This window comes from Saccopteryx bilineata, chromosome 1 (assembly GCF_036850765.1).
Source record: "Saccopteryx bilineata isolate mSacBil1 chromosome 1, mSacBil1_pri_phased_curated, whole genome shotgun sequence".
NCBI lineage: Eukaryota > Metazoa > Chordata > Mammalia > Chiroptera > Emballonuridae > Saccopteryx > Saccopteryx bilineata.
Window position 1 is genome coordinate 372,834,771 of NC_089490.1, and position 25,422 is coordinate 372,860,192.

The following is a 25,422-nucleotide window of genomic DNA, read 5'->3' on the forward strand; positions in this document are numbered from 1 at the left end:
CTTCTCTTCCCCTCCCTCTCCCCCTTCTTCCCCTCTTCTCCTACTGCAGCCAGTGGCTTAATTGGTTCAAGCGTCAGCCCCTTGACCAAGTGCTGAGGATAGCTTGGTTGGACTGAGCATGTCAGCCTCAAATGCTAAAAATAGCTCAAGCATCGGTCCCAGATGGGGTTGCTGGGTGAATCCCAGTTGGGGTACATGTGGGAATCTGCCTTACTATCTCTCCTTCTCTCACCTTAAGAAAAAAAATCCCAACCCTCATTTCTTTATTATAAAAATACCTTCAGCTAGTTATTTAAAAACTTTTATAGAGAAAAGCCATCAAACAAGACTGTTTTTGATTATGATAAGATTCTAACTCATTTAAATTCTTCTGAGTTATCTTGAGAAGTGCTTCACTTGAATGATTTAATCTTAATCTCATTATGTTCATAAGCATAAACACAAACAACATACAGTATGAAAGAACACAAGAAAAATTGTTGGTTTTATTGGTATCACAGTGGTTTAATACAGAGCTAAATGCAAACACAATCATTGATATTGTCACTTATCCTGCAAAACAATATGCCAATATCAACTCTGAAGCATTTATAAAAATGGAAATGTACAAAGTATCTTCCTTAATAAACTCTAAGGAATCCATATGTAAAATGGAAAAATCTGAACTTGTCAATCACTACAAAGGTTGAGCTATTGACTGAGCAGCAAAAAACCAGTATCTGATTTTAAAATTCAAAAGTTACAGGTAAAAGAATATAATTTCCCACATTTACTATCTCTGTATTCTGCACAGAGTTCCAAGGCACAGATTGCTTCTGGCTCTATGAATTACCAAAGATGGTGACTTGTGTGGCTGACTTATCACAGGCCTTTTCGGCTTCTTTTCTGACAGATCCTTAGCTTCTTTGGAAGGAGGCATATGAATTGGTTTCCAGGGAATTGGGTTACAGAAGGCTGGTTCTGGATAAGAATTTCCACTGTAAAAGCCTAAAATTATTAAAAAATAGAACAGAACAAAACAAGAAAAAGACTTGAGACCACAGAAACTAGTCATTTTTAAATGCTTAGAAAAATGTTAAAATATCAAAAGGGCAAAAATATCATTGATAAATGAATTTGACTCATTTAAAATAAACTCTTGAATACTTTCAGACAACACTACAGTATACACTGCAATAGAAATTAACATTTAAATGATAATTCTGAGTCCAAAAAACAATGTAATATTAAAATCTATATGAAAATTCATAAAAATTGTATTACGAATTTAAATTTAGAACCCTTAAGTTGAACAAAATCTTCATTTTCTTAACTAAATCTAGATCACTAACTGTATAGTAGTTTCCCAAGTAAGACATTAAAGTTTACAGAAAAAATTATATTGCATATGTAGCTAAAGTGAGTCAAGATTCTTAGGTAGAATCACTAAAATTCTAAATTACTATCACTCAAATTACTAAGGTTTTATATCACCGTAATTTTGATTACTAATTATGGAATATTTTCCTGTTAGAATGTATAGAAGTGTTTAATGAATTGTGGTGTCCAATATCTAATAATTCTGAAAGAGAAACACTGTGTTGATCATCTTCAAACCGCCCCCATCACTGTATGCACACAAATTCCTTTATTTCATAATCTGTAAAAATGATATAGGCATAAAGATAGAGATTTAAGAACATCTGCAGACAACTATGATTCTTATCAGAATAAAACTCATTAAAAGCAAAAAATAAAACATTCCATTTTAGCAATTAACTTCTAGTCTATATATATATATAGACACATTCCAACCTAAAGTTTTATCTTAACTACCCAATCATCTGGTTAAAACCACTGCTTATTACACCTTTATTTTTTCAAAAAATGAAGAAAAATGGAGCAGACCCTGCTCAGTAGCTGTAGCGGATGACCTGTGTGACACGTAGGAGAGGCCTAAACCCTGACAGCAGGAATGTGTCATTCAGACACTGGCAACCCACTTTGACTGCAGATATGTCAACACACACTTCACCAAGATGGTCAAAACAAAGTCTGGAATATGTTCTATTGTGTGAACAAAACAGAACGGGAGTATTTTTAATAAATCACTTAAACACGTGAAGGCAGCTGTCAGCAAACTATGAGCTTCCAACATGAGGCACAGAGAAAACATGCACTACCATTTAGAATCAGACCAAGCCCAAGGCCAGCGGCCCACGTCTGGTCCATGTGCCGTCTAGTATTCCACCTGCAAGAGGCATGTTTCAGACACTGAAAGCTCAGCCTCAGAGAGAACCCCCTCTGAGAGGAAACATCACCCCTTAAATATTTCCTGTGGAAGGCTTTAAAATCCAAAAACTGTGAAAAGATATAACTTGTTTTTTAATGTTAGGAATCACTACTTTGCAGTTTTGCAATTCTTGCCTTTAAAATATATCTGACTTATAGGGAATGACAATAAATTTGTAGTATCTGCACAGAAACATAGTATATTAGAATATAATCTTCCAGAAAATAGTAATTTGAAATAAAATGTATTTTTACACATTCTATTTCTGTCAAGAGAAAACATAGTGGATAATACTTACTCTCGCAAGCCATATTTACATAAGCCACAGAACATAGAAACCAACCTGTAAGCCTCCCATTGGCATAACCATAACTCTCTGCAGCTGGACGAGGCTTGCTTTTTGCATTTTCCAACCATTCCTTAAACTTTTTTTCCGCTATTTCTTTTTTTTCTTGTAATTCAGCTTGACGTTGTTTTTCTTTTTCCTTAAAATGACAAGACCAAAGAATCTCCAAGAATATTCTGTAACTAAAAGTTCTACTGACTTCTCCCCAGCAGCTCCCCCCTCACCATGGCTTACTGATGATAAATATTGAATCATATTTCTCTAATTTGAGAGCAAAATTTAACATAATCAGAGATGTGTTATGAAGGTGGCTACCTCTATAAAAGACACCAAACCCAGGAGGGAAAAAGCAATTCGCTGTTTTAAAATAGAACAGTAATTCACAATAATGCAATAAAAGTACCATCAAAAACACTTAAAAGCAATAACAATGGTAAAAAGTTTGAACCTAATGAAAAAATATCCACAGGCTAATTAACATTTTTCAACACAAAACCACAAATTGTTTCGGAAACTTAAACATAGCATAGTAGGGATAACTTCACGTATTTATTTTAGGCTAAGGCGGTGCCAATTTTTTACTGGAAACTTTCCATGCAATACTGTTGATACATACTAACATCAAAGCCATGCATTCTAATGGGTCACTTCCGTACCTTTTCTTTCTTCTTCTTCTCACATTCTTCTGCATTTTTTTTCTTTAACCATTCTTGATATTTTTCTTTTGCTTTTTCTTGCAAATGTTCTTTCTCCAGTTCTTTTGCTGCTTTTTCTTCCATTTCTTTATTAATTTTTTGTTCTCTTTCTTTTCTTTGCTTTAACAAAAATGAAGGAATTTTAATTGGAACATCTGTAATTATCCTCATACAAGGAAGGAGTGTTATATACAGTAATCTTCTAAACTTCAATTATTTCTTAAAATAGGTGGTAATGTAACAGTTGACACAATGTGGCTTGTGAAAATATGTAACATACCTGCACCTGGTCAATTTTAGTCTACCAGCTCAGCTATAAAATTCATTACGTCTATAATAAACAGCTTGTTCACTCAGAGCCTCAGACAGTGCTGAGTAAACAGTAGATGCTCAATAAGATTTGAATAAATTAGTAGGCAGAAATTACAACCTGTTAAGATTGTCCTGAATCTATATTTTTAATAAATGTTTACCCTATAAATAGGAACCACATATGTACATATTTCTTGGAGTTTGCCAATAAGAATACTTGGATAAATTTTCACCATTAGTGAGTTACAGAGGACAAATAATATTTTGGCCAATTAAAAATTGCTATTAAGAGCACATACAGACAAATCTTTGGCTATGTAGTTCTTACATAGACCAGAGGTTGGAAAAATACAGCCTGTAGGCCAAGTATGGTCCAACTGTCATCTGTATTTTTAAATAAAATTTTATTGAAATGTGGACACACCTATCTTACAAATCAGGAAAGGAAGGCACAAAGAAGTTAAGTAATTTGCCTAAGGTCACAGAAATGGTAAATGGCAGATTTCTACTGATCATACAGATACTAAATTTAGAGAATTTTAAATATATACTTTTATGCCAACTTCAATTTAAATGCCAAAATTGCTTAAAATATACCACTATCCAAAATTGATTCAAGAAGAAATCAAGCTTGACTAGGTGGTAGTACAGTGGATAGAGCATCAACCTGGGACATTGAGGACCCAGGTTCAAAACCCCAAGGTCAACAGCCTGAGTGTGAACTCACCAGCTTGAGTACGGGTCTCTGGCTTGACATGGGATCATAAACATGAGCCAAGGTTGCTGGCTTCAACCCAAAGGTTGCCTGCTTGAAGTCTAAGGTCGTTGGCTTGGCTAGAGTCCTCTCCTTCCTCACCTCAATCAAGGCACATATGAGAAGCAATCAGTGAACAACTAAACTGCTTCAACTATTAATTGATGCTTCTCATCTCTCTCCCTTCCTGTCTCTCTCTCTCATCTCTCTCCCTTCCTGTCTCTCTCTCTGTCTCAGTAGAAATGAAAAGAACAAATCAACATCTGAATGAATAATCCTCCACTTGTAAAAACAATTCCGAATTTAAAACTTCCCCAGAAGGAAAACTCCAGCCTCCTATAGCTTCACTGGAGGATTCTAACACACATTAAAGGGAAAAATAATACCAATTATTGCAAAAGTTACTTTAGAAAAGAGGGAAAAAAAGAAATGTATCCAAGCTCATTTTAAGAGCCCAATATTACTCTAGTATCAAAATCAGACATAGAAATTATAAGATAACATCAGAAATAAGGCAAGATAATTACTCTCATCTTCAAAATCATGAAATACTTGGAGGTATATTTAACAAGAGACAGATAATACCCCATCTATCTAAAAACCATTAATAAACTAAAAACCATTACTGAGAGAAATTAAAGATGACCTAAATAAAAAGAATCATGTTTATTGAGTTAACATTTGATATTATTAAGATGGCAATTTTCTCCAAAATGATCTACATATTTAATGCAATCCCAATAGTATCAGGCACTAGTTAAGCGAACATGACTAAGAAAATTGATGATTAAGTTGTATACAGAAAGATGCATACCTTTAACTGTTCTGGTGAGTAACTAATATAATTTTGAAAAAGGAAAAGATGGAGGATTTATATCACCCGACCAGACAAATTATACATCCAAGAATTACAAAGCTATAATAACAGGCATGTGATACTGGCAAGAATAGAGATCAATGAAACAGAAGCGAGTCCAGAAATAAACTCATATGTATATGGCCAATTGATTTTAAACAAAAGTTTCAAGGTAACTGAATAAGAAAAATACCATCTTTTCAACAAATAGTGTTGAAACAATAGGTCATCCATATACACAAAAGATAACTAACCTTGACCCCTTAACTAACCATATATTAAAATTAATTCAAAATACACATACAGGTAAAAGCTACAGCTATAAAACTTCTAAAAGATAACAGGAGAGAATATTTTTAGACTCTTGGCATTTTTTAAATAGGACACAAAACCCACAAACTATAAAAGAATAAATTTAAGTGTGGAACTTTATCAAAGTTTAAAACTTCTGCTCTTTAAAAATTACCATTAAAATAAATGGGAGGCAATATTAATATTTGCAATATTTACATGTGACAGGACTTAAAGGAATATATAAAGAACTCTAAGACACACAATCTTCCTACAAAATGAGCAAAAATGTAAACACAAAACAAGAGATGTAGAAATGGCTGATAATAACCATACCCCCCAATTCATGTTGAAGCCCTAATCCTCAATATGACTGTATTTTGGGATAAGATCTTTAAAAAAATTAGTTCTTTAAGGTCATAAGGTCATAGGAGTGGTGTCCTTATACGAGAGGAAGAGCCCTCAGGAATGCCCACGCGCAGAGGAGCAGCCCCGGAGGGATGGAAAGACTGCCTTCACAGGCCAAGGAGAGAGGCCTCAGAAGAAACCAAACTGTGCCGATACTTCCATTTTGGACTTCTAGCCTCCAAATCTCAAAGGAAATAAATTTCTGTTGTTTCACACCTAGTCTGTGGTATTGTGTTATAGCAGCCCTAGTTGACTAACAGGATAAATAAGTTTATAAAAAGACGCTAAATATCATCAGATCTCAGGAAAATGAAAATTAAACGACAGTGACATACCACTACATACTTCCTTGAAATGGTTTAAAATAAAACAGAATGACCATGGGAAATTTGGCCAGGGTGTGATATACAGTTGGAATTTTCATACAATAGTGGTGGGAATGTAAAATGATACAAGTACTTTAAAAAGCAGTTTGGCAACTTCTTATAAAGTTAAACACGTACTTACCATACAACCCAGCAATTCATTTCCTAGGCCTTTACCCAAGAGAAATGAAAACACATGTCCACAGAAGGACTTGCATGTAAGTTGTCATGGAATTTTATTCATAATACCCCAAACTGGAAACAACTCAATTGTACATCAACTAATGAATGGATAAACAGTGTGTGGTACTTCATAGAACAGAATACTATTCAGCAATAAAAAGGAACAATCTTACTACATGACGTAAGAAATTTTAAAAACAAAAGAATACATATTCTATGACTCCATAAAATTCTAGAAAAGGCAAATCTAATTCACAGACAGCAAACTAAGGGCTTCCTCGGAGCTGGGGCTAGTTGGGGCTGGGGAGCAGGGGTTGAGTGCAAAGGGACAGAAGGGAACTTGATGCATGATGGAGGGAAATGTTCTGTATCTTGACTGTGCTGTTGGTTGTACAGGAGCATAAGTTTGTCAGACCTCGTTAAACTTCGAATAGGTGTATTTTGCTGTTCATAAATTATAGCTCCAAGAAGTTGATTTTACATCAGACAGGCTCTGCAGAGGATTTAAACCAGAGAAGAGAGAATGGAAAGCCTTCAGTTAGCTAAAGGAGAACAGAGCAGGCACTCAGGGAGAAGTGCGGAGAGATAGCAGACAGCCCTGAAGGGCTTCAGACTTTCCGACATTCCAGGTCTACACCGCACAGAGCATGACAATAAATCTTCCCTTTCTAAAGACGGTGCCCTGAGAGACCTGTGTTTCTTGAAACTAAAGGAAATGAACAAAACTGGCTAAGAATTCTGAATTTCTACTCTGGTTCCTTCAATAGTACCTGGCACATACTTTATTTATTTATTTTTGTATTTTTCTGAAGTTGGAAACGGGGAGGCAGTCAGATAGACTCCTGCATGCGCCCGGCTGGGATCCACCTGGCATGCCCACCAGGGGGCGATGCTCTGCCCATCGGGGCGTTGCTCTGTTGTGACCAGAGCCATTCTAGTGCCTGAGGCAGAGGCCATGGAGCCATCCTCAGTGCCCGGGCCAACTTTGCTCCAATGGAGCCTTGGCTGCGGGAGGGGAAGAGAGAGACAGAGAGGAAGGAGAGGGGGAGGGGTGGAAAAGCAGATGGGCGCTTCTCCTGTGTGCCCTGGCCGGGAATTGAACCCGGGACTCCTGAACACCAGGCCGATGCTCTACCACTGAGCCAACCGGCCAGGACAATAGTACCTGGCACATACTTTAGTAAAAGTATAGAATGTATGAAGGATACACTGATAACAGTTAACAATCACACGCTTTGTTGACCCAAAGTTATTTTTAACATTAAAGGAAAAATCAGTTCCATGTTTTCAGAATTAAAAATAACTTTATTTTTAAATAACTTATGAAAACAGCAAAGGTAAAGCCCCTTTTACAATATATGTAGTAGCACACAGCAGAAGAAAATCTGAAAGAATGAATTAGTATGGCAACACAAACGTAAGAGTACCAGATGAGGCAAGCCGTTTATTTGAAACAGATTTAACAATTTACAGTCATAGTATAAGGAACTCGCTTTGCTAATGGATACATAAATTCTTTTTGTCTGATTTTTTGACAGAACACAGAGAAATGACTGAGAGAAAATAATGCCACGGCTATAGCTAAAATGTGAATGAAGCTGGAGGCAGCGGAGGACCACACACCATGAAATGTAAACAGAGGGGAAGAAAGCTAGATGCCAGACAGAAAGAGAAGAACCAGGAGAGCAGTCTTTACAAACAGAGGTAAATGTAACTAAGACTGAAATAAGAAATCTGATAGGTTTTAAAGGGGAAAAAATTCAAGTAATCAATTATATCTTAACATGCACCAAACTTTTGCAAGAAAAGTAAACGTAATTTCTCAGAACTCGTTCTGAACTATTCTTAACCTTGTGGAATCCTGCTTTCAATAATTAGTGATTGATGACAGGGCATGCCATATCCCTCCAAAAGAAAGAAATTTTTCCTCAAATAATTGGATTAGATTGACTGCCACTAATTAAAGCAGAGAATATATCATCTCTCAACAGTATCTTACATCCTTAGACAAACAACAACTCCATTTGACTGGCATGGTAAAATGAGCCTAATGGAGCTAGAAGATAAGAGAAGCTTTTAGAGGAGAGAGCAGGCTATTATTGCATACATGTAAAAACTATTTTATTTTTCACTTATAAATTTCAAAAAAGTATCACCGTAAGCTTGGTAATGGTCACAGAGACTTATTTTGATTTTGGCATTTATTCACAAAGATTGCCTTCTTGTTGTATGATAGGATGATGCTACATTAATAATAATAATAAAATAATAATAATATAACTGAAGTGAAGTACAAGTACAGTAATGATTATAACAAACATATGTCTAGCCAATTTCCTTCCTACAGTACCTGGAAGAAGAAAGCTATGTTATCTTCAGTTTACTGAAGTGATTTACTAAGGACTCAGTAATATCTTTGGACATTAGATATAACAAAAGTTAAGGATACAAATTAGAATTAAAAATATAAAACTTTGCCATAAATTTTAAGTATTTGACTACATTCATAAAATTGCATTACTGTATAATTAAAAGCAGTATCATTCTAAATATGTAAAACTCACAATAAATAACAAACTGACAAGTATTTTTAAAAAGTGGGGTTTTTTTTGCGAGACAGACAGAGAAAGACAGACAGGAAGGGAGAGAGATGAGAAGCATCAACTCAGTGTTGTTGTGTCACTTTAATTGTTCATTGATTGCTTCTCATACACGCCTTGACCGGGGAGCTCAAGCTAAACCAGTGACTCCTTGCTGAAGCCAATGACCTTGGGCTCAAGTCAGCGACCATGGGCTTCAGGCAAGTAACTTTTGGGCTCAAACCAGCAACCTTGGCATCATGTCAATGATCCCACACTCAAGTTGGAGACTCCACACTCAAACTGGTGAGCTCAGACTCAAGCTGAATGAGCCCAAGCTCAAGCCAGCAACTTTGGGGTTTTGAACCTGGGTCCCCATCATCCTAGGTCAATGCTCTATCCATTGTGCCACCACCGATTAGGCTAAAAAGTTTTAAACTTGTGATCCGATACAAGAAGATATTAAAATTGAAAGGAGAAAAAATAAATAAAATAGAAAGGAAGTTAATACTATTCATTCACTCCAACAATGCTTACTATATTATAAAGCATTATATTAGATCCTGTAATAAAAATATAAAAATAATTTCTATGCTTAAGTATTAAAATGACAAGGAAAGGCCCTGGCCAGTTGGCTCAGCGGTAGAGCGCCGGCCTGGCGTGTGGGGGACCCGGGTTCGATTCCCGGCTAGGGCACATAGGAGAAGCGCCCATTTGCTTCTCCACCCCCACCCCTCCTTCCTCTCTGTCTCTCTCTTCCCCTCCCACAGCCAAGGCTCCATTGGAGCAAAGATGGCCCGGGCGCTGGGGATGGCTCCTTGGCCTCTGCCCCAGGCGCTAGAGTGGCTCTGGTCACAGCAGAGCGACGCCCCGGAGGGGCAGAGCATTGCCCCCTGGTGGGCAGAGCGTAGCCCCTGGTGGGCGTGCCGAGTGGATCCCGGTTGGGTGCATGCGGGAGACTGTCTGACTGTCTCTCCCCGTTCCCAGCTATTTAAAGAAGAAAAAAAAAAAAGAAAAAAAAAGACAAGGAAAGTAAAGATATATGCATAATACACACTAGCAACAAAATATATATGTAATACAAGGCAATATATGACAAAGTGATAAATTTCAACAAAGATTCAGCAAAGGAAGAGTTTCTAGCATGTGATCAGCAAATGCTTCATGAAGGAGGAAATGCTCTGAGTTGGATAATAAAGGAAAAAGTATAGTGAAGGACCTAATGACATTCCATGCTGATAAAATACCATATAAAAAAACAAGGAAGTGAGAAACAGAAGAAAAATGTTCTTAAAATTTCTCATGAACTCACATCCCTGGGGGCTGCACAGTGCAGTCCAAAGTTCAAAATATCTTTGAAATCTACTGTGTATCTTTTAAATCATATAATATGTTCTGCTCTATTAAATATCTGTGCTTGCTTTACCATAAAGATGGCATTTTTCCTCTTAAAATTTTTCAGTAAAACTAAAACTCCAGGACGATGGGCCACGATTACCCTGTTACACTCCCAAAGGATCGCCAGCAAACAGCAGCAGCACAGACTGAGACTAAAGGAGGCGCAGGCAGAAGACAGGGCAGAGAGCGGGTCTTTCACCAGCCAGGCTACGATTGTTAAAACGTTATTCAGAAGGCAGTGAGGAATCATGAAAAATATCTTTTGAATTGGGAAATGCCATTTGACTGTTTAAGCAAGATTAGTTTGAACACAGAGAATGAATTCATTCATTCAACATCTTGAGACATATGTTAAGTGTCAGAAACTGATCTAAGCTGCTAGGGAAACAACCAAAAAAAGCAAAAATCGATGCCCTTATGGAGCTTAAATTCCAGTATGGAAAACCAACAAAAAGTTGAAAGACACACTGAGGCCGGACAGGAAGAGATCACAACAGGAGAGTGGTGACTGGACAGGAGAGGACGGGATGACTACAAACAACAGAGGAATCCTGATTCTGCCTCAGTGACCGAGATGACAGTATACTAACTACAGTAATTGAGGAATTAGCAGAATGGTTTTTCAGAGGAGCATGGGCAAAAATGGGCTGCTTCAGCTTTGCAGGCTCAGAGGTGGAAGCCAGCCTTCCAGATGGAAATCCAGGACTCCAGGAAGTCAGAGCTTGAGGTGGAGGCTTCCTGATTGCCTGCGGCCAGATACAAGTGGAGGCCACATGAGGGAGAAGGGAGAGGAGCAAAGGGCAAAAACACAGACTTCATAAATATCCATGAGAGGAGAAAATAAAATCAGGTCAGAGAAGAAAAAAAAATCGAAGAGAAATAAGAAAACCTAGGTCATGAGGAATAATAGGGGAGCACTTGGCGAAAGAGATGTCAGTGTGTGTGTGCATTTTCTTTCTCCTTACCTGTTCATTCTTTTTCTGAACCCATTCCTTATGCTTTTCTTCAGCAATTATCTTTCTTTTTTCACGTTCTTCCCTTTCTTTTCTTTTTTCTAGCTTTTGATTTAATTCCTGTGAGTTTTATTCAAACAAAAGGCAACATTTAATAGAAGTACTCAAATCCCATTTTTAACAAGGCTAAGGTTAACCAAATTAAACAAGAACATAGTTCTTTTTATATAAAATATAGCATTAGTGACAATAACTTAAGTAACTAGTCTGTGATGAAAAGAAACCATTGGTAAAGAGTATAAGTCATTTTTTAGAAATGCAAGTAATTGCTTGGCAGCAAAACACTAGTTTCTTAGACTAAACTTCAGCTAAATTACCCTCATTGAAATCAACTTTCCCACACATAAATTTTGGCATCACTGTATGCTCCTGGCAGAAGCTTAAGGGAATTGCAACTTTTTTTACAGTTAGAAAAAGCTCCTAGATACTTGAGGAAGATAAAGGATAGGAATTAAATAATCCCTAAATTTAAAATTTTAATTCAGAGTCATACCAACGAAGGGATGTACAGAAGCCATTCAATTTTCTCTAGGAAAAAAAAAAGTTCAGCTTTTTCTTCACTCATTTTATAGCTGCTAGAGTGTAAAACAAAACCACATTCATATTCCATATGCCTTGCTGTCACTGGAATCTACACGTTTGGGCATTTCCGCAGAAGAAAGAATGTGGAAGGTATGGCCAAATAAAACTACGAGCTGAATGCCACCACTCTGTCACTCATCAGTTAAATTACTGCATTAGCTGAGAATGCTGTTCAAACTAGACTCCTAGGGACGCCACTACCATAATTACTAGTTATTTTTCTTCTCTCTCTTTAGATACTAATAATCAGATACTTTTATATATCTTCCACTGGACCTCACTCCTCCTTCCCTCCCCTCCCTTTCCCAAAGACCTGCCTACCTGAGCCTGGGTGGTAGGGGCAAGGACAATTTTTCAACTCTCCGATAATTCCAGTGCGTTAAATGAAGAAAACCTTGACAGCAAGAAAATATCTTTTGCGCTTTAGAACAACTGAGGCACAGGATACCTATCTTCCATGTCCCCTCATCCTAAAATCCTGCTGCACAGAAAATAACTGCCCTCATTCATTGAGGTTTCCCAACTTTCAAACACTATACTCCCTGACCACCACCCCTAGCCTCCGAAGCAAAACAGCCCTCTTGGTTTGAGATTCTTCATTACCTCTGCAGCTGCCATTCCTCGATTATTTGCTTAACACTTTTTTATGGAGTGCCTACCATAAAGATAGCATGAACCGAGACACAACTTAAAACTGCAGAAGTCTCTGACCTGGTCCTCTATAGACACAAAAGAAGTGCCATGTTGTGAGGTATTATGTATAACACGAGTTCAGAAAAGGAAAAAGAAGGGATGATCAGAGGAGAAACAGTGGACCAGGTGGTCAAAAATGAGCACCATTCGAGGAACAGTGCGGAGCTGACCTGACCAGGAAGGAGAGACTGCTCGTGACAGGATATCGTGTGGGACTAAGGAACTAGTTAGAGAGAGGTCTTTTGAGACAGGTGGAGTAAGTTAAACATTATAAAGCAGTAGTATGTGGCAAAGGGATGATTCAAAACTGAGTAATAAAGGTTAGAGACTGCATTAAAGCAATCAGAACTATTCTCAGGGAGACTGATTAGGAGGTTGCCACAGTATATATATGAGTTATAAGGGGAAGAATAGGTCTGGAATTGTGTCAAGAAATAAAAAGGGGGAATACACATATGTATGCTTGTGTGTTTGTGTGTGTGTGTGTGTGTGTGACAACCTAGATACAGATCTAACAATCATATATTCAAAAATTCCCCTATACAGTTCTCAATTTATTTTTAAGAAAAGTAATCATTTAAATATACAACTAAAGATATGACTGACTATAATTATGTATCATATAATTAAACTTAAAAGTCAGGAAAAAAATCATACTTTGTGTTCCTATTTTATGACGCACTAATTTTAGTTAATGTTGATTTAAGAGTTAAAGATAAAGGAAGGGTCAAAAGTATGTAGAAAATACTACCACTGACCCAGACAGTGCTCTAATCTCAGGATGTCTGTTCAAGTAATTTGCCACCCCAGAGCACACATCCCGTTCTGAGCCGGGTCTTCCTTCCAAGGCCAGCCCGCTCGGAATTCCCACCCGGAATGCGCAGAACAGATGGCTGCTCTCCACCAAGGCCAGCCTCTCCAGACGCAGCTGGGGCCTTCTCTCACCAGGCCCCTCCGGTGTCTCCTGGTACCCCACTGGATTTCAGCAGGCTTGCTGAGAGCTCCCCACAGAGTAAGCAATTGATTATAGAAAAGCAAAATCCAAAGAGGATCCCAAACAGCATTCTTATTTCAATAGCTCTTGTCAACTTCCAAAGAACGGTGCTTACCATTGAAGGTAACAATCACATAAACTGACAGTTTTGAGTTTTACCAACTCTATCTCCTGCTCTATTCCTTCATTAAGGGCTGATGAATGAAATGGCCAAAGACGACACAAGGGGGAAAACGCACCCAGATTATTCACAAACTTGATATTTTTATAATTTAGAACAGATTGTACTAAAATGTTAAAAGCAAAGCAAACGTTAAAAAAAAAATAAAATTACCAAAGTCCATAGAAAATACAGGGCAGTCTGTTCGAGAATTTTTTTAAATAATAAAAATTTAAATAAAATTTCTATGACCTACAAAACCAATGTTAGTTTTTCATATTTATTATCTTCGCATAGTCAAATTATTTTTAAACTTTGTAAGCAAGTAATATTGATCAGTTAAAATAATTTCTTAACTCAATCTTACAGAGATGTCTGAAACAAATCTAAATGTTGCCAAAATCAAATTTATGAGAAGGGATTATCTTTTTAATAACCAACTATTCTTTAAATTTTCCTTTAAGGGTTTAAGAGAGAAAATAAGAAAGCCAGGGTTAGTTCAAAATTAAATACTAAGTCTGACCCATTTATTTCTAAAATACATTTTGTATTGTGGAAAAAAGCACTTATTACACTGGAAGTCAGAAGCACTAGGATCCAATCCCAGCTGAGCCACGAACCAGGAGACCTGGTAACAGTCCTTTCTGATCTTCACATTGAACAGGGGCCTGAGATGAACTGTTCCTTGTGGTTAAAATTCTGTGCTTTTAATGCTATGATTTGTAAACAAATTAGAGAATGTAATAAGTAAGGACAAGAAATAAGGGAAGCACAGCTTATATAAAACAGGGAAAGGAATGAAAAGAACATGAAAACCACAGCAGCTCAAAATAAATTTGTAAGAAAGTGAGTTGACCTTTAAGTTATGATATCCCTGGCATGACTGATTCAGTGAGATTCATGCTAAAATGTTTTAATTGCTTCAGAGTTTAAGTAATAAGGTAGAAGTAATAGTATAAGAAATCTCCCACTACTAAATACATGAAATGGTTTTAGTCCTTCAACCAATTATACTCTGCTATATGCTTAATCATTGCGGTAGGAAGCTTGTATTCATTATTTCAGTCTGTCTCAAAATAGCTCTTCACTAGTTCATTGTCTCCTTTAACACATAATAACTAACTTTTACTGACTGCTTTCGATATAGTAGGCCACTTCCTGATGTTCACTTAGTCCTCATAACACAGTGAAGTAAATACTGTCTTCCTCCATCACTGGTCAAGAAATTGAGGTAAAAAGAGGTTAAAGATTTGCCCAAGGTCCAAGTTTTGGATTCAAGATGTACAGCTCAAGAATTTACACATTTAACCACTCTACTAGTGCCTCTCTAACCTCTGGCTTACAGATGAGGAGACTGAGGCACAAAGAAGTTACGTAACTTTCTCAAGGCCAGAGTTAGAATGGCAAGGCTAAAATTTCAGCCTTGTTCTGTGTGACCCAAAGCCTAGGATCCCTTATGAATTTAACTTTCTGGATTGTACGCTGGCTTTAAAAATGACCTGAAGTGACCCTTTTTTTTTTTTTTTTTTTTTTTTTGTATTTTTCTGAAGCTGGAAACGGGGAGACACAGTCAGACAGACTCCCGCATGCGCCCGACCGGGATCCACCCGGCACGCCCACCAGGGAGCGATGCTCTGCCCACCAGGGGGCGATGCTCTGTCCCTCCAGGGCGTCACTCTGCCGTGACCAGAGCCACTCTAGCACCTGGGGCAGAGGCCAAGGAGCCATCCCCAGCGCCCGGGCCATCTTTGCTCCAATGGAGCCTTGGCTGCGGGAGGGGAAGAGAGAGACAGAGAGGAAGGAGGGGTGGGGGGTGGAGAAGCAAATGGGCGCTTCTCCTATGTGCCCTGGCCGGGAATCGAACCCGGGTCCCCCGCATGCCAGGCCAATGCTCTACCACTGAGCCAACCGGCCAGGGCGACCCTCCTTTTCTTAATGTAACAAGTGACTTCCACTGAGGCTAGAGATAAAGATAAATGCCATAAACTGAACTCCACCTTACCACTGACTCATAGATCAGTATTTTCTAAACTGTAACTCTAAAACCGATTTAATAGGTTATGACAGGCAGAAAGAAAGGAAAGGGAGGAAAAGAAGGAAAAAGGGAGGGAGGGAGGGAGGGAGGGATAGAATAGAATCCCAGGTTTTGCAAACATTAAGATATTTCAAATGTGTTTGTTTGTATAACATGATGCAAAGTATATTTCTTACCATGAATTAATATTTTAAAAGCTACTGAACTAAGTAATGAAGAATCTGGGGTCTAAATAATACAAACTAATTCTGAAAATAAGTGAAAAAGATTTCATGATTCACTGTAAATAGCAATGATATCAATAACAATAAAACATCGCCACCTTTATACTTATCTCATTTAATCCTCACAAACACCCTATGACATACATTATTTTATCCTTACTGTACAGATGGAAATTGAATGAAGCAGAATGTTTAAATAAGCCTGCTTGACATGAAACCATGGGGTCTTTCTCAGACTCTGAGCCCTTCTAAGCGGAAATAAATATTACTGTGTACTTTCCCAGAAAAAAAATCTATATTTTAGAATACAAAGTATCATGTATTGGGAAATAGCAGAGGTAATGGTTTCTATAATCATTTAAATCATGCTAAGTCTCCTGAATATAGGACTGACTACCTGGTTAGAAACCTATCACAAATATAACTAGTTTCAAAACTGATACAGAAAATTTACTCCAAAATCATAGAGCGCAAAGTTTTAGTTCCAAGATTTTTTATGACAACACAATTACAAATAGATTAGACTTAAAAATCCACAATAGTGCACCTGTTAACTATATCTTAATATATATTTAACACATTTTAAATACATTTTAATCTTAGTCGGACATTTAAAAATGACATTGCAAAAATATTTAATGATAGAAAAATAACAAATATGACCAGCAGAAAAAACAGGTTAAAAAGAATTTGCTGCTATTTCATTAACAACAAGAAGTATCCCATGCTGCTCAAACCCACCTGGTCTCTGCGTTTCGATAGGGAGAATGCAGACTACAGTCTAGATATGGGGAATGCTGAATTAACCAAATCCATTTGGCTGTTAGGTTCCAAAGAGCTAATAATAAGAGTTCAAAGAATGAGGGATTCATGTGAAAAATGTATCTCAAACTGTTATTTGAGCTTGGACAGTGAGAGTACAGAGAGAAAATCCCAAACACAAGAATACCCACAGGCAAAGCAGGGGGCAGAGAGGTCGGAAGCCTGGAAAACCAGCAGATTGCAACCTCCCAGCACAAGCTCGCTCAGGGCACACACGGTCTGGGTAACGTGGGGCAATTCCTATTTCTATTCCAATTTCTGTTTCTCTCCTTTCTTAAACATGGAAAAATATACACATTTTACCAAGTATATGCCATTAAATTTACTTTAATTAAGTATACGTATGGTAAAACTCTATTGTTTGTGTCTGTAGATATACACTTGCATGTTTATATATTTTTAATTTATATGGAAGAAAATCTGGAAGGCTACACACCTTAATATAACAGCGGTTATCTTCAGGTAGTGAGATTAAAGAGGATTTTAATTTTCTTAAATATACTTAGCTGTATTTTCCAAAGGTTCTTACAATGACCATGTATTCTTTCTATAATAAGAGGTACTGACAAAAACAAATGGAAAAACTTTGTTTTGAGGGATAATATTAGCATTTTGATTGCGACAGCAGCTCTACTTTGTGAGCTCAGGGATTAAATAAAAAGAACACTGTCTAGTTTTACCTCTAGAGCTTTCTGCTGCAGACGGTCACGTTCTTCTCTTTCTTTGCCAACAAACCACACTTCCCAGGGTGTCAGGCTGCTCTCTGGTCGGCGCACCTGTCTCTGCTCCTCTTGGTTATCTTCGGAGACACCCCCACTGCTACAAAGAGAGGGCACCATGGCACTTGCGAGCTTTGGCGTAACAGTCAAAATCACTTAGCTGTACAGTACAAGCAGAATGTAATAATGTATTTACAACACTGTGATTTTTTATAAGTACATATATATGAGATACATATATACATGTGAAAAATCACAGAAAGGAAGTCCAATATTTGAATTATTTTATTCATCAAATTACCTTTAAATACCTTCATCTTCTAAAATCACATTATTTTAAAGAGCTATTGGAATAATACACACCCAGTCCATTTGCCTCAATAACAATATTTTATTTTCTTAAAAAGTCTTCTATCTGGACAACTAATTACAACACATGATCCTAATCAGATCCTGGAGTGGACTTTTCCCCTCTCCTCCCTTAAACAGTTTAGGAAAAAGAATATGTGTATATACAGACTATGTATATATAAAGCAAATGTGTTAACAATTAGGGATTCTGGGTGAAGGGTGAACAGAAATTCTTTAAATGCTCAATTTTTCTCTAAGTTTAAACTTGTTTTGAAACAAAAAGTTACATAAAAGTATATGGCCAGGCCCTGGCCGGTTGGCTCAGCGGTAGAGCGTCGGCCTGGAGTGCGGGGGACCCGGGTTCGATTCCCGGCCAGGGCACATAGGAGAAGCGCCCATTTGCTTCTCCACTACCCCCCTCCTTCCTCTCTGTCTCTCTCTTCCCCTCCCTCAGCCAAGGCTCCATTGGAGCAGAGATGGCCCGGGCACTGGGGATGGCTCCTTGGCCTCTGCCCCAGGCGCTAGAGTGGCTCTGGTCGCGGCAGAGCGAGGCCCCGGAAGGGCAGAGCGTCGCCCCTGGTGGGCGTGCTGGGTGAATCCCAGTCGGGCGCATGCGGGAGTCTGTCTGACTGTCTCTCCCCGTTTCCAGCTTCAGAAAAAAAAAAAAGTATTTGGCCATTGCAGTCTAAAATGTTTTGGTTGACTCCCTTTGGCAGTTCTCAGACAGGGTGTGTATGACTCCACAGTTTGGTGACCCCCTACCATGTGCACCACTCTCAGTCTGTCTTCTCTGGGTACAGGGAGATGAAATTACTCACTCAAGCTGAAGAGAAGAGGGGAGGGCAAATGCTCTAAGTACATAAGTAAATAAAGAACATGGGTTTGGACAAATACACAAGCTTCTTAAAACAGAAAAAGCTGATGAGCACCCAGGGAAAGAAAGGCTGTTCAGAACCCAAGGTAGGGCTATACACTAGATCAGTGGTCCCCAACCCCCGGGCCGCGGACCAGTACTGGTCCGTGGGCCATTTGGTACCGGTCCGCAGAGAAAGAATAAATAACTTACATTATTCTGTTTTATTTATATTTAAGTCTGAATGATGTTTTATTTTTTAAAAATGACCAGATTCTGTCTGGTACATCCATCTAAGACTCACTCTTGATGCCTGTCTTGTAAGTTCGACAATTATATTTAAAAATACCAGTTTTTACGCCGGTCACATAATTTTATTTTGTGCATTTATCCGTCCCACCCTAAAGTCCGGTCTGTGAAAATATTTTCTGACATTAAACCGGTCCGCAGCCCAAAAAAGGTTGGGGACCACTGCACTGGATGACAGACTCAGGTGCTCTTCACTCCTACTTCTGAGAGCCCATGGCTTTGCCCACTGCCAACGCACAACTTTTCCTACTTCATTGCTTCAGCTTGTTTTGTTCTGCTGCTATTTCTCAATTCTTCATGGCCTAATGGAAATCTTGATTCTTTCAGGAAAGAGATACTAGATTTGTTGTTTATTTCTTTTTGTTTGTTTGTTTGTTTGTTTTTTTGTATTTTTCTGAAGCTGGAAACGGGGAGAGACAGTCAGACAGACTCCCACATGCGCCTGACCGGGATCCACCCGGCACGCCTACCAGGGGCGACGCTCTGCCCACCAGGGGGCGATGCTCTGCCCCTCCGGGGCGTCACTCTGCCACGACCAGAGCCACTCTAGAGCCTGGGGCAGAGGCCAAGGAGCCATCCCCAGCGCCCGGGCTATCTTTGCTCCAATGGAGCCTTGGCTGCGGGAGGGGAAGAGAGAGACAGAGAGGAAGGGGGGGGTGGAGAAGCAGATGGGCGCTTCTCCTATGTGCCCTGGCCGGGAATCGAACCCGGGTCCCCCGCACGCCAGGCCGACACTCTACCGCTGAGCCAACCGGCCAGGGCCTGTTGTTTATTTCTTATATGTATCTTTCCTTCTCAATCTTGCAGAACAATCTCAGCCCACCCCGTAGTTTCCACTATCGCTACGTGCGGTGCAGATTCTGATCTGAATCTTGAAGTGAGAGGAGGAATTACCTATCTGTACTACTACTAAATGACATGTACCAAATGTTTATTGAATAACTATATTTATCGGAACTGTACTCAGTGTTTCCCCATGGACTGTCTCCAGTAGTAACTGAGGTAGCCAGTACAGTTATCTCCATTTTACAGATGGAGATAACTGATCATTATGCAGATCAGTCCTTCCAGACCAGATCTTTCTCCTAAGCTCCAGGCCTTTATTTCCAACCATCTGATAGTGTCACTTAAAGGTCAAAAACTCAGTCACTCCAAAACAAGTCTAATCATCTCCCATTGTGCACTCACTACCCTCCCTCCCCACCAAGAAAAATTTTACTCCTCTAAGTATAATCCTATCTCAGTGAAGGGTACCACCAGCTACCCAGGCAGCCAGTTCCGGAGCCCTGCTCCCCGTCCACATCCGATCCCCCTCTCTCCCACACCCATGTCATCACTAAGCATGTTTATTCCATTCCTGTTTTCTCAAGCAGTCCTCCTCCCCTCCACCCTTACCACCACTGCCTGACAGTGGCCTTTCTCCCTTCATTTCAAATCATTCTCGACACTGCTGCCAGATTCATGCTTCAAGTGCATCCTTCTATCCTGTCACTCACTCTTTCCCCATCTCAAAGTTCTTCAGTGGCTCCTCTGCCCACAAGATAAATCCAAACTCCTGTCACCCATGAGCTGGACCTTGCCTACCTTCCACCCTCTTCTTTGACCAATGGTTGACCCAGACTGTCCCTTTCAGTCTTGTCTGAACTTAGGCAAACTGATAAATGTGCCAAGCCCTTATGCTCTGTAGCTTTGCCTAAAGCTGAAATTCCTTTCCTCTCCCCCCACACATGGCCAAAGAGTGAGCTATGGAGCAAAACATTTGGGGAGAAACTCTACCTCCTTCTTCAGCCCAAAGTCGCTGGCTTGAGTCCAAGGTCGCTCGCTGACTTGAGCCTAAGCTCACAGGCTTGAACCAGGGGTCAGTGACTCAACTTGAACTCCCTAGTCAAGGCATGTATGAGAAGCAATCAATAAACAACTTAAGTGACGCATCTACAAGTTGATGCTTCTCATCTCTCTCCCGTCCTATCTCTCAAAGAAAAAAAAATCTGGGTTAAGCACCTTGGGCTGTCACTTGTCTATCTCTTTCATAGGTCATGAGTTCCTAACATGTCTTAACGCATTCCTTATTTCAAAAGACTACCTTAGGGCCTAGAATACAGTAGGCTTCTAAGAAATGTTTGTTGAGAGAAGAAATTAGTGAGATCAGTGTTTTTTAGAAAATGACACTTCAAATATTAAATTTCTTGTCTTAACATTTTTAACAACTGTGTTTAAAATGTTGGGCATATATACCATAGCTCTACCCATAATCACGAGAGGCTTGATAAGCAGCTGCTTATGACCAAAACATTTATTTATACAGCAGTTTCCTAATGGACAGAGTGATATAAAAACAAGATAAAGCAGGCCCAAAGCATATTATAAGACTCCAGGAAAATACTTCTCCTTATCTTGTCTGAAGTCAACTATGAACTCTACTTCAGTCCACTGGAAGGAAGGTCAGTATATCCTCCAGTATGGCCCTATTTACACTATGAGTTCATATCCATTATGTGCAGTGGATGCCTGAGTCTAGCTCAAAAAACCATTACCTTAGTAGTTTTGCCACAGTCAGATCACTGTGGCAGGTGAGGGATGGCATAAAAGACATAAAGTCCCAGGAAGCGATACATTTACTCCCAGGTCCACAGAGACGTTCATTACCCACAACTATGACTGGACTATGACTCAGACCGCCAGCTCTCCTCATCCCATCAGCCCCCGCAACTGTCCAGGGCACCAACTTATGGTTAGAAGTAGAGAGAAGAACTGAGGAAAGTTTTCCAACACTTATCTTTTCTGAAAAGAAGTGTTGGGTTATCTGAAGCTTCTGAAAGCAATCACTGCATCTACCTGTTCTCTAGGAAGTGGTAATAAGCATTCAGTCAGCATACATTTACGGAGCACTGAAAAAGCACCTCACATATGCCACACACAAGGCCTTTCCAGACCACAACCTACCTATTCCTTTGAATCACAAGGCATGAATAGTGATAAAGAAGGCAGCCTTAAGCCCTAGTATGCCACCAGCTCGTTAGGGCTTTGGCTAAGAGGGGACAGAAATCTGTCCAGCTCCTCTGGTAGGCTCCACCTGGTCAGGGCTTTGGTTCTTGGAAGCTAATGAAAGGTCTCTGGAGCTGAGCTGTGGTTCTGATGGCCAGCATTCCTCAGGCTGCTTAAACTGTGTCTACATTGTCATGTTGATGAGGCTCAGAAAGTATTTTTTCCAAAGCCTTAAAATTTATTTTAAAAATCTCTGGAGACAGTCCAGAAGAATCCCTACACAAGCCCTCATGAAAATGGACTCCTGAAAGTCTAATTCCACCATTAGTTCTACAATCAGGTTGATCAAAGGCCTGTTTCTTGTTGCTACAACCAGTCTGGACAAGTGGCTTTATGGTTATTCTTACTGATCTCTATTCCCACAGATGTATTTACTTTTACTTCTCATTCTTAAGAGTCTCACTGTTAACTGTGTATATGAGTCACTTCATATGGTTCCACATTCCATTTACTCACTCTGGTTACGCATGCCTTATATGAAGGCAGCTATCTTGCTTCTTATACATGAAGCATGGGTGCTCTGGTCTGCATTTCTTAGATCTTCCGTACTATGCCTTAGGCAGATGGACAATCAGAAACTAGTAAATGTTTTCTGAAGATAACATAATGAGCCTACTGCAGAGTGAATCTGTATTACTATGCAAGTCTCAGAAAAATATACTCCTGCAGGGACAGGCCCTTCGCTATCTCTATTTATCCAGTAACAGGAATCTTGTACAGGGAAGAGAGAACGTGATCAGTGTATCTTGGTACTAGGCCCAGCTCTGCTATTAACTGGGTGCATACCTTTGAATTGCTTTTGTGTTGTGACTTGATCTAGGCTTTAATTCCGTGTTTATCTTGTTTATAGTCCCCAGTATAAAAAACTGATATGTGACACAAACTACATGTTTGCAGAAAAAAACAATAATAGAAATAAACAAATTACAAAGTTTTTAATAATCTCTTTGGTTCTAACATTCTCTGGTTCAATGACTTCTATTCCATTGTTAAGTGTTCAGATCAGACCCAACGTTGTCTCTGGATGCCGAGGTTGACATTGTTAAACTCTCTGCTTCATCTCCTTTTCTTACTTGGGTTTTGTTTTTTGCATTTTTTTCTTTTCTTTTCTTTTCTTTTTTTTTTTAAGTGAGAGGAGGGGAAGCAGAGACAGAGACTCCCACATGCGCCCTGACCGGATCCACCCAACAGGTAGGGGGCAATGCTCTATCTGGGGTCCTTGCTTCCTTGCATCCGGAGCCATTTTTCTAGCGCCTGAGGCTGAGGCCATGGAGCCATCCCCAGATCCAGGGGTCAGCTTTCTCTAATAGAGCCTTGGCTGCAGGAGGGGAGGAGAAGAAAGAGAGAGAGAGAGAGAAAGAGGGAGAGAGAGAGAGAGAGAGAGAGAGATAGGCGAGAGGGGGAGGGGTGGAGAAGCAGATGGGCCTTCTCCTGTGTGCCCTGACCAGGAATCGAACCCAGGACTTCCACATACCTGGCCACTGGCCAAGGCCTAGTTTTTTTAATTATTATTTTTTCAAATTAAGTTTTAGTGAGAGCAGGGGAGGCAGAGAGACAGACTCCCACATGCACCCCAACCAGGATCCATCCATCAAGCCCACCAGGCTATGCTCTTGCACATCTAGATCCGCTGTTCCATTGCTCCACAATTGAACCTTTTTAGGACCTGAAGTGGAAGCCAAGGAGCCATCCCTAGTACCTGGGGCCAACTCGCTCGAACCATTTGAGGCATGGCTGAGGACGTAGAAGAGACCGAAGACAGAGAGACAGAGAGAGAGAGAGAAGGGGGAGGGGTGGAGAAGCAGATGGCGATTCTCCTGTGTGCCCCTACTGGGAACAAGACCGGTCAATGCTCTACCACTGAGCCAACCGGCCAGGGCCTTCATCTCCTTATTTGTGACGTAAGAAATATACTGCTTATGACAATCTTCTTCACCAGCAACCAGATTTTTTTTTTTATTTCAAAATAACTACAGGTACTGCTGGAATGCAGGAGACCACATTTCGGTGTTAAGGGTTTGGACAAGAGTTCTGGTGCCCACAATAAGACTTCTGCATATTCATACAACTCCTGAAATGGTCTCAACAGTTTGTGTGTTTGAGACTATGGCCCTCTTTCTAGGGAGTGAGAAGGTAGCAATCATCACATTCACTGTTTGAAAAAGGATTAAGAATGCGTACACAATGTGGGGTCACTGCTAAGGACTGACCCAGGACTCTGCAAAGGGTGCACCCTCGCAGGTCACAGGTGCTCGCGCAGCCTCTGGGGCAGAGACAGGAGGGTGTGTGGCCCGCAGAGGGTCTAGTCCTGAGAGCGGCTGGACAGGCCCGACGGCCTCGGGTTTACCTGGCGCACCCCCGTAACTCCATTCCTCCCAGGCTCGCCCTCTCGGCCTCGGAGTCGTCAGCATCTGCGTCCAGTTCTTCTTCATCCTCCGCGTCACCATCGTCGTCGTCAAACGGGAAGCTGCGATGGCGGAGGGGAGACAACAGCGACGTGGTGGAATTGCTGCAGCTCAGCGGCGGCGATGGCGTGTACACCGCCACATTCTCCAGGCCCTGTCCTTGGGCGTCCGCCGTCAGGGCGGAGAAGGTGCCCGAGGAAAGCCGAGACCTGGTCCTGTCGTCAGCCGGCAACCGGGTGTCGGAAGGGGATGAGGCCGCCCCCCACCGCCCCGCCGCCCACATGGGGCCCGCCAACTTCAAACCGGCGGAGCGGTGGCAGGGACGTGCTCTCCCAGCAGGCCCCGCGCGCGCCCAGCCTGGCCAATCCGGGAAGAACAGGCCCCGCGTTGCCTTGGCGACGCGTGGACTCGGCGCGGGCTTTGTCCCCGCCTGAGGAGCGTGGCTTCCCTCCCCTACCCTACTGTGCACTTCCGCTCATGAGCCAGGTCCCGCTCCCCAAAGACAACTTTCAAGACCTGTTCCTTATTTGCTGTGTTGTTACCGTTTGCTTGTTACATGAAATAGACTGTCACTGAATAAGGCAGATACTTTTAAAGGGAAAGAGGCAAAAGCCAAACTTACCCCTAATATCAAGGCCAGGATTGTAAGAATTAGTCGTGATTTCTTTCAATAAACGTACTATTTTATGAGGGCAAGAGGGCGAACTTGATCTAAGTGTAATAGTGTGTTAAAGAATTTATTAAGGAGACCAACTTTT

General features: G+C 40.3%; 1 protein-coding gene across 3 annotated transcripts; it reads right to left on the reverse strand.

The window, feature by feature from the left end:
• Positions 1-457: 457 nt before the first annotated feature.
• On the reverse strand, positions 458-25,009 carry CCDC34 (coiled-coil domain containing 34). Of its 3 annotated transcripts, XM_066251156.1 has the most exons (7): positions 24,607-25,009; positions 17,663-17,801; positions 11,425-11,532; positions 4,353-4,481; positions 3,275-3,433; positions 2,616-2,757; positions 458-987 (listed from the first exon to the last, which is right to left on the reverse strand). In XM_066251156.1, exons 1-7 carry the CDS (start codon positions 24,945-24,947, stop codon positions 773-775), a joined length of 1,233 nt encoding a protein of 410 aa, XP_066107253.1. In that variant the 5' UTR covers positions 24,948-25,009; the 3' UTR covers positions 458-772. The 3 variants fall into 3 exon arrangements, with proteins under 3 accessions (XP_066107253.1, XP_066107255.1, XP_066107254.1); XM_066251158.1 differs by lacking the exon at positions 4,353-4,481 and having other exon boundaries at positions 17,663-17,798; XM_066251157.1 differs by lacking the exon at positions 4,353-4,481.
• Positions 25,010-25,422: the final 413 nt, after the last annotated feature.

What these genes read in the sequence shown, in the direction of transcription:
- CCDC34 (XM_066251156.1), bottom strand. Translation starts at nt 24,947, where the DNA reads ATGTGGGCGGCGGGGCGGTGGGGGGCGGCCTCATCCCCTTCCGACACC. An exon ending in GAGTTACGGGGGTGCGCCAG is followed by an intron (nt 17,802 to 24,606) that starts GTAAACCCGAGG and finishes CTCTCTTTGTAG; the next exon opens with CAGTGGGGGTGTCTCCGAAG. An exon ending in AGAGACCCGTACTCAAGCTG is followed by an intron (nt 3,434 to 4,352) that starts GTGAGTTCACAC and finishes TTTTTGTTAAAG; the next exon opens with CAAAGAAAAGAAAGAGAACA.